General features: G+C 51.8%; 1 protein-coding gene and 1 long non-coding RNA gene across 2 annotated transcripts in view; one reads left to right on the top strand and one right to left on the bottom strand.

Moving 5' to 3' along the window:
• Positions 1–1214: 1214 nt before the first annotated feature.
• LOC140204411 (sprouty-related, EVH1 domain-containing protein 2-like) overlaps positions 1215–9589 on the bottom strand; it is a 136058-nt gene continuing 127683 nt past the window's right edge. The window contains exon 12 of the mRNA XM_072271132.1: positions 1215–1874. Within this exon, the coding sequence (XP_072127233.1) occupies positions 1215–1874 (660 nt within the window). The remainder of the gene's footprint in view (positions 1875–9589) is intronic.
• On the top strand, positions 3247–9104 carry LOC140204444 (uncharacterized). The gene is made up of 3 exons (XR_011887615.1): positions 3247–3322; positions 4341–4529; positions 8769–9104. It is a non-coding gene; the product is annotated as an uncharacterized lncRNA (long non-coding RNA).

Here is a 9589-nt window from a genome sequence, read left to right as displayed (position 1 = left end):
GCAGTCCTAGCGATCCCAAATCCACCCCTCCCTCCCCACCTCTCTTCTCCCCACAGCCCATGGTGGCCAGGCAGTGGAGAGGATCTTTCGAAAATCCAAAATCCATGCATACTACCTCACAAAGAAGGGGTCGAGTTATATCCCAATGTACGTTACCTCACAAGGAATGGGTGAAGGTTGAATCCCGCTAGTTTTTCTCTCTCTTTGCATTACTTATTTAATTTCATATATACATATTTATTATTGTAACTTATATATTTTACTGCTGCCCCAAAACAACAAATCCTGCAGTGATATTAAATTTGATTCTGGGCGTGGGCGAGGAGCAAGAAGGGTACATTCACCACCCCCATCGTCACTTCCAGTGGAAGTTGAACCGTTCGAAAATCCCCCACGCAGGCTACGGTGTAAAGCGGGTGAGACGAGGTGGGGGGGGGCGGGGAAACTACCGAGCAGGTTGCTTGCACGCCGGTCTTCAATCGCAGCTGCGTGCCAGGGCGGGACGAGGGGTCAGACCGTAGGGCCACGCGTGAAGGGGGTGGTGGGAAGTCGGAGAGGTAGGCGTGCGTGTCGGAGGGAGGGAGAGCGAAGATGAAGCACCTTCACGCAAGAGGCGGGCCAGGTGGCGCGTATATACAACGGGAGAGAGCCCGTGTTCCTGGAGCGAAACCCAAACCACTGGACAAGGGAACACCGACGCCCACACTGATCTGCTGTACAAAGGTAGTTCGGAAGATGAACCGCAAGTATATAAACGAGGGAAAGAATTCCGCAGAACTCTTCCCCGAGCTCAGGGGCAACCACGTTACTGTAGCAGTGGAGGAAACCTGGACCTCCCATTAGAACAAATTTCACCAGGTACAAATCGAGGGTAATAGATTCTGATGCTGGCCCATCCGTTGGTCCCTGGGTAGGTAGGGGTCAGTTTGTGAGGGGGAACTGACTTCTAATGACAAGGTACCACCTTATTTAAGTGCATCACACAAGACAGACTGACTTCTAAAGTTAGCCCCCAGTGTCCCATGGACGAGGGGTGCAGTCAAACCAACGCTGCCCTCTCCGGTGCCCGGGTCAGTAAAGACTGGCTAAGGTGAGACAGACGCACAGCCTCAGACTCCGCCACACAGCCGTCCAGACGTCGCCGCGGGATGGCCGCCGCCGTCAAAGCACCCGTTTGCTTTGCCTTGTTGGAGCCGCTCTCCCCGGGCGGCCGCTCAGCGCACGGCCTTGTGTTTGCCCCCGCAGCAGCCCCAGCGCTCGCCGCAGCGGTGGCAGGCCTGCAGCGGGAGGTAGCAGCACATGCAGGGGGCGAGGAGGGAGAGGGCGGCCAGCGCCAGCCAGCGGGCGCAGAAGTGGCGGCTGCTGGTGTCGCAGGAGCAGGGGTCCGAGTAGTCGCCCTCCGAGTCGGCCATGCAGTGGTAGAGCAGGCTCTCGGCGCACCACATGCAGCTCAGCTGGTGCACGCAGCGCTGCCCGGGGTCGGGCGCATCCTGGCAGCGGCCCCGCCCGTTCTCGCGGTCGCGGAACACGCCGCGGCAGTACACGCAGCGTGACGGGGCGGCGTCCTCCTCGGCGGCGGCGGCGACAGCGGCCGCCTTCTTCAGGCAGGGCGAGGAGGCGGCGGCGCCGCGGACCCGGCAGGCGGGCGAGCCCCGCGGTTCCCGCGGCGGGCACTCAGACAGGCCACCGGCGCCCTCCCCCGCCTCGCCCTTGGCGAAGTGCACGCTCAGCTCCGGCTTGTCCTGCTCGCCTGGATGGCCGTGCAGGGCGGCCCTGCGGTAGTCCTCATAGCCCTTGGCCACCCACGGCTCCTTGCAGGGGTTGATGGCCTCCAGCTCCTCCTCCTCGTCTGGCCGGGACGTCCTGCCGGGGACCTGGGGGCACAGAGCACAGCGGCAGCTCCTGACCCACTTCAACTGGCCGAGGGGTGGGGGTGATGGGGTGGGGTGAGGGTGGGGGTGACGGGGTGGGGTGAGGATGACGGGGTGAGGGTGGGGGTGAGGGTGACGGGGTGAAGGTGGGGGTGACCGGGTGGGGGTGAAGGGGTGAGGATGATGTGGGGTGGGGGTGAAGGGGTGGGGTGTGGGTGAAGGGGTGGGGTGATGGGTTGAGGGTGACAGGGTGGGGGTGAAGGGGTGGGGTGGGGTTGACGGGGTGAGGGTGGGGGTGAGGTGGGGTGACGGGGTGGGGGTGACGGGGAGAGGATGATGTGGGGTGAGGGTGGGGGTGACGGGGTGAGGGTGGGGGTGACGGAGTGGGGTGAGGGTGACGGGGTGAGGGTGACGGGGTGGGGTGGGGGTGAAGGGGTGAGGATGATGTGGGGTGGGGGTGGGGGTGAAGGGGTGGGGTGATGGGTTGAGGGTGACAGGGTGGGGGTGATGGGATGGGGTGGGGTGGAGGTGAGGGTGACGGGGTGGGGTGAGGTGAGGGGGCGGGGGTGGTGGGGTAAGTGTCGTCACCCACTGCACCCCCTCCCCACCCAGAAAGCAGTCCAGCTCATCCAGTCTACGCCTGCCCCTCGAAAAGTGATCCCACCCATTCCGTTCAGCAAACGAGGGGGTCTGCAGTTGCTGGATAGATACATGGATGGGAGAGGTCTGGAGGGTTATGGACTGGGTGCAGGTCGATGGGACTAACGGAATAAAGTTTCGGCACAGACTAGAAGGGCCGAATGGCCTGTTTCCTGTGCTGTAGTGTTCTATGGTTCTATGGAAAAACGAGCATCACACGCACTCAAAATGCTGGGGGAGCTCAGCAGGCCAGGCGGCATCTCTGGAAAAAAGTACCGTCGACGTTTCAGGCCGAAAACCTTCAGCAGGACTCATCCAGCATTGATCCCAATCAACTCTCCACTCCAGCCCACCTATCTTCACCCCACAGCACCCTGGGTGCCCCAGCTAGTGGCCAGGTCCAAGAGGGTAGCACGATTGAATGTCGCTGACTGGCTTGCCCCATCATGAGCTAGCACAGTCTCACTCGACAGAGTGGCCCAGTTTTTGAACTTCAACGGCTCTTCCTGTTCTACAGTGCCAGATCACCAGTAGAGAAAGGCGGTTTGGCAAGCCGGCAGACAGGCAGAAGCTAACAGAGCTGCCTCCTGCGGTCAGCTCTCACCAGCAAGCATTGATGCCTGTGGTAATCCACCCCACGCATTTGGGAGAGGGGCCAAACGCAATGTAACCACTCTGATATCTAAAAGACTTTAGATACTAAATGGAGATATATTTTAAAAAACTGAAAGCTTGGATCAAGAATAACGTGTGATAAAAACACTCAGGAGGTCATGCAGTACCTGTGGAGACAAAAACTGTTAAAGTGCCAGGTAGGAAAGAGCGTTAGTTTAAAGCTGCACAGAAATTGTTGGGAGTGGATAGGACAAAGGGAATATCTGTGAGAGGGTGAGGGACGGGTTGCCGTGAGGGTAGGTCGTCTCTTCAAATGGGTTAAGGAGGGCAGCTGAAGGATAAGCACCCCGCACAAAATGCTGGAGGAGCTCAGCAGGTCAGGCAGCATCCATGGAATTGAACAGGCAGTTGATGTTTCGGGCCGAGACCCTTCCTAAGGATTGGCGTTTCTCCGCCTTCTGTGTTACCCGTAGACGGGTTAGAGTGGGACATGCTTAGCAGGGCAGTCTGTGATATTTTCTCCCATGTTTAATGTTTCCTGTGAGAGAATTTAAATACCAGCCCTTGATGGAACCCCCTGAAAGATTCCCCAGAAGGGACGGACCGGGCGTGATCCTTCACAGCTCACACACAACCCACACGGTTCAGGCCTCAGTTTACCCCCTCTCTCCTTGCACACTGCATCTTGAAGGGAGGGCCAAGCTCCCAGGCCCACAATCCCCCTCAGCTCCACCAGGTAGGGGTCTGGCCTTTCTGCCCCTCACTGCCGGATGGCCCTAGCCCAGTGGGGCCATCCCCTCCGTCCACCGTGGAACACATTGCCCTGCCTGTAGGGAAACCGGAGCAGCAGACATCTCGGTGGACCACAGGCTTGGTGGTTTAAGGGAACACAGAGGAAAAATGCCACTATTACACGGTAAATTCTCAGTTTCTCTCACCATATAGGAGGCCATTTGGCCCATTAAGTCAACACCAGCTCTCAAGAGCATTCAAGGCAGAGATAAATAGGTTTTTGATTAGCCAGCACATCAAGAGTGAAAGCGGGGGAGTGGGGATGACTGGAAGAATTGGATCAGCCCATGATTGAATGGCGGAGCAGGCTCGATGGGCTGAATGGCCTACTTCTGCTCCCATGTCTTAAGGTCTCTTAATATCATTCCCCAATTATTTCCCTGTAACCTTATCTCTCACCCCTCCCTCCAATTCACACACCAGGAGCAATTTACAGTGACCAATTAACCCATCAGACCTGCACATTCTTGGGACGTAGTTGGAAACCAGAGCTCACGGAAGAAACCCAGGGAGGACGTGCGGACTCCAAGTTGAGGAGGCACTGGAGAAGCTGCTGAGGAGGTTCTCCAGGGACGGAGCAGAAACGCTGCACCCGCTCTATCTGGGGCACAGGTGAGTGAGGGGCGATGTGATTGAGGTAGGTCAGACTATGAGGCATACAGACAGGCAGGGCAGACTGTACCCCTGACAGAGGCAATAAAAACAGAGGCGACTGATTTGGGGCAAGGTGGAAGACATTTAGAGGGGATCTGTGAGAGTCCCTTTTCAACCAGAGTGTGCTAAGTACCCGAAACACATTGCCAGAGGTACTGAGAGCAGGACCCCCATCACCCAGGCCATGCCTTGTTCACATCGCTACCATCAGGGAGGAGGTACAGAAGCCTGAAGGCACACACTCAGCGATTCAGGAACAGCTTCTTCCCCTCTTCCATCAGATTTCTGGATGGACATTGATCCCATGAACACTACCTCAACACTTTTTAAAAACAAAATTCCTATTTTTTGCATTACCTATTTAATTTAAGTAATCTACACATATAGTAATTCACAGTTTTCTTTCCCATGAACCATCTTGCTCTCTTTTTGCATGACTTTTTATTATATACAGTACTGTAATTTGTAGTATTTCTCATGTTTGCTACGCACTGCCGCCACAAAACAACAAATTTCACAAGATATGTCAGTATCAAAACCTGATACTCATTCTGTTTCTGAGCAGGGAGGGAATGACGAATCTGTGGAATTCGTTGCCACAGGCAGCTGTGGAAGCCAAGTCATTGGGTCTATTTAAGGCAGAAGTTTATAGATTCTTGACTGGTCAGGGCATGAAGGGATATGGGGAGAAGGCAGGAGACTGGGGTTGAGAGGGGAAACGGATCAGCCACGATGAAATGGTGGAACGGACTCGATGGTCCGGTTGGCCTAATTCTGCTCTTATGGTCTTATGGTCTAAGTGGGCACTTGAATTGCCTAGATACAGAAAGCTACTAGTCAAGTGCTGGAAAACTGGACTATTACAGATGGTTCCCCCATGGGTTGGTGTGGTCATGATGGGCCAAATGGCCTGCTTCTGAGACTCAAGACACTGGGGGTCAGATTGTCCCGCGGTCACTGTGGGACAGCAGTACTACCTGCTGAACCATTAACTGCCCAAAATAGTAAGGAGCAGGGAAAATGAATAACAATTTAAAGTAGATACAGAGTTTGCAGATTGCACTAAGAGTGTCTGAGACAGGTTAGGTCCTGAAGGGCAACTGTCCACTGAACTCCTCCAGCCCTGTGTGTGATCCGTGTTCCATCATCTGCAGTCATGTGTCTGCCTTCTGTTGCTATTTAATTCCATGACTCTTAATAATTTTTTTCAAGACCGTCTATGACGCAGTTTTATCATTGCAAACCATGCCAGGTCTGACTCCTGGCCTCGCGTTCAATGTTCAGTCTGGGTTTAGACCCTGCGTGCGTCACTGCCTGGTATGGAAACACCGATGCCTTTGAATGGAAAATCCTACAAAACATAGCGGATTCGGCCCAGCCCATTGCGGGTAAAGCCCTCCCCACCATTGAGCTGTCTACGTGAAACGTTGTCGCAGAAAAGCAGCAGCCATCAACAGGAATCCTCACCACCCAGGCCGTGCTCTTTTCTCACTGCTGCCGTCAGGTAGAAGGTACAAGAGCCTCAGGATTTGCACCACCAGGTTCAAGAACAGTTACTACCCCTCAACCATCAGGCTCTTGAATAGAAGTGAGTAACTATACTCACTTTCTCATCCATTGAGATGTTCCCACAACTAATGATCTCACTTTTAGGACTCTTTATCTTGTTATCTCATGTTCTCGTTACTTATTGCTATTTATTTATATTTGCATTTGCACAGTTTGTTGTCTTCTTCCCTCTGGTTGATCTTTCACTGATCCTGTTATAGTTACTATTCTACAGATTTGCTGACTATGCCCACAAGAAATTGAATCTCAGGGTTGTATGTGGTGACATAGATGTACTCTGATTATAAAATTGACTTGGAACGTTGATGTCTGCAGTACTAACAAATACCAGCAGGTGGCAATGGTGAGCCATTACTGACCCTCCCAACAGCGCCACCGGCAGGCGGACCATCATACTACAACCTGAAGCCATTTGATCCTCTATCACTTCCCCTCTTCCCCTCTTGTTGAGTGCTAGAACAGGCCAAAGGGACTGAATGGCTGGCTTCTATTTTTTACACGACAGATAGTTGGGCGGGGGAAAAGAACTTTGGTAATGAATAAAACTGCAGATACTGGAAATTTGACAACCAGGAAAAAAACACAACAGGTCAGAGGAGGGATGAACAGGTGTATAGGTTGCTGAGTATTTAAAAAAAAACAGACTCACTTTTATTGTAATTCTTTAAAAGTAGTTCCTTAGTGTTTTATGTCTAATAAGAGCACTTGAAGTGTAGCACAACAGAAATTGTGCCAGAGGAACTCGGGAATGAACAGAGACTGTGGGAAGTAAAGGATTGGGTCGAAACCCTGCAGGAGACTTTGAGGAGGTGGTCTCCAGAAATTACCCAGCCTCTGACCTGTGAAATTTAAGGAGGCTTTAGTGGTGATCCCCAGTTGCTGATGGTGTGAAGGGCAGGTATGTAGACTCTCTTGGAGGCCAGTAAATACACAAGGTGTGACAGGCCAGGGCCAGAGAGGAGGCAGGTGGAATATAAGGGTGTCAGACGACAGAAGCTAACTGTGCCAGGGCCGAGAGGGAGTCAAATTCAGTGTGAGTCAGGAAGTTTGTAACATGTCGAGTCAAAATGTGACGTTTTAGCTCACTTTGGTCCACACTGGAATAGTGCAGGACAGGTGAGCCAGATTAGGAATGGGTTGGAGAACTAAAGAGGTTGGAAACTCAGAGTCACGCTTGTGACTGAGGCGACGCGGGAGATCGAATCATCAAGATGGCTGTCGGAGGCCTCTCCACTCTCTCTCTCTTTCAATGGTGAGTGGGAGTTTGCTGATTCTCGAGTCAGGGGAACTTGAATAAGGGACGGTGCAGATTGTAACATTGAAACAGCGTTGTCCCCCCCCCTTGCTGCAGAAGGAGCGATATCTCTCCTTAGAGAGAGAGAGAGCACCTGTTGGGATGGACAGTAGTTTTTGATGGACTCTAGTTCATGGTCTCTAGGAGCTTGCTATTGTTTGCCTGGTGAGCGGTGGTGGTGGTGGGGGAACTGATGCTTTTTGCTGGAACAAGTAGGGTAGGGGGTGGATTGTTGCTTTGCTGCTGCTTGTGTGTGGGAAGAATGAGGTGGGCTGTGGGGTTCTAACGCTTTTCTGTAATTTATTCTTTGGGATTTTTTTCCCTCTGTTTCGAGGATGTCTGTGAAGAGTAAGAATTTCAGGTTGTATACTGTACACGTTCTCTAACATTGAATTGAACCATGGACCATTGAATGGAGGTGTTCTGCGAGGAGCTCCCAGTACAGGAAACAGCCTCTCCTCTATGAACTCTGCCTGTACTTCTCACTGACTCGGTGAAGCAGCTGACATAATCAAAGGCATTCTCTCTTCTCCCATCCTACCTTTGGGCAGAAGATACAGGGCAACACACACAAAATGCTGGAGGAACTCAGCAGGTCAGGCAGCGTCCATGGAAATGAACAAGCAGTTGACATTTTGAGCTGTGACCCTGCTTCAGGACTGGAAAGGAAGGGTGGGTGGGGGGGGGGTGGGGAGAGACGCCAGAATAAAATAGTGGGGGGAGGGGAAGGAGGCTAGCTGGAAGGTGATAGGTGAAGCCAGGTGGGTGGGAAAGGTCAAGGGCTGGAGAGGAAGGAATCTGATAGGAGAGGAGAGTGGACCCTAGGAGAAAGGGAAGGAGGAGAGGCACCAGGTAGAGTTGATAGTCAGGTGAGAAGAGTGGGGTATAGAAGAGGAGACGGGGAAGGGAATTTTTTTTTACTAGAAGGAGAAATCGATATTCATGCCATCAGGTTGGAGGCTACCCAGATGGAATATAAGGTGTTGCTCCTCCACCTCGAGAGTGGCCTCATTGTGCACAAGATGCAAGAAGATATTAAAGCCTGAATGCACATACTACCAGGGTGAAGGACAGCTTCTATTCCACCGTTACCAGACTCTTGTACAATCAGATGGACTCTTGACCTCACAATCTACCTTGATACGGTCTTGCACTTTATTGTTCTGCACTGCACTTTTTCGGTAGAGTTTACACTTTATTTTGCATTGTTATTGTTTTATCTTGGTCTAACCTCAATGCATGGTATAATGATCTGATCTGTGTGCAAGGCAAGCTTTTCACTGTGACAATATTAAACCAGTTCCAATACCCTCATCTGTGTTTCATTTTGCCAGAGTGGAGGAGAGAAGCATTGCGAGCAAGACGCTGAACCATACCATGAGGAGCAGAACTGATGCAACAATATGTGTGTCCCAGTGATTGTGTGAGGTCGTCGTGTTGTCAGGGCATATCCTGGACTTGGGGTATGGAGCAAGATATTAACTTCACCAACCGATCTTTAGAGCTGAGCGTGGACTGTAGGTTAAATTTAAAATGCAACTCTGGACAAGAGGGTCCTAGAGTTGTGATACCACAGTTGATTGAAAACCAGACTGTGCTGATTAACATTAACCTTGGGTGTCTGGACTGTGTGTGTGAAGAAGGGGGTGTGAAGGTTGTACGTAATTCAAAGGAAGCATTGCAAATATAGAATTGTCCTTTGATCTTTAGCATATAAAATATCGTGTCATTTCTTCCTCTGATAGGGTCGCAATGTGATGCCTGCTGCTCATTTTTGTTGAATAAAACAGTTAGTATCCTCTCTGGTGACTTTGTTTCTGTTTCTGTGTGTGTGTGTGTGTGTGTGTGTGTGTGTGTGTGTGTGTGTGTGTATGAGAGAGAGAGAGAGAGAGAGAGAGAGAATGAGAGAGAAAGAGAACAGGCCCTTCAGCCCGACTGGTCTGTGCTGACCCAGACGACCCATCCAAGCCATTCTCATTTGCTAGTGGTTGGCCCATAACCTTTTAAACCAGGGGTTCCCAACCTGGGGTCCATGAACCCCTTGTTTAATGGTGTTGCTCTGTGGCCCAAAAAAAAGGTTGGGAACCCTTGTATTAAACCTTTCCTATCCAGGTACAATAACAACTTCTAAAACAATCATGGTAATGGGACCATG

Source organism: Mobula birostris, chromosome 10 (genome assembly GCF_030028105.1).
Source record: "Mobula birostris isolate sMobBir1 chromosome 10, sMobBir1.hap1, whole genome shotgun sequence".
NCBI classification, from domain to species: Eukaryota; Metazoa; Chordata; class Chondrichthyes; order Myliobatiformes; family Myliobatidae; genus Mobula; species Mobula birostris.
Note: the sequence above shows the minus strand (reverse complement) of the source record. Positions and strands in the feature narration are given on the sequence as shown.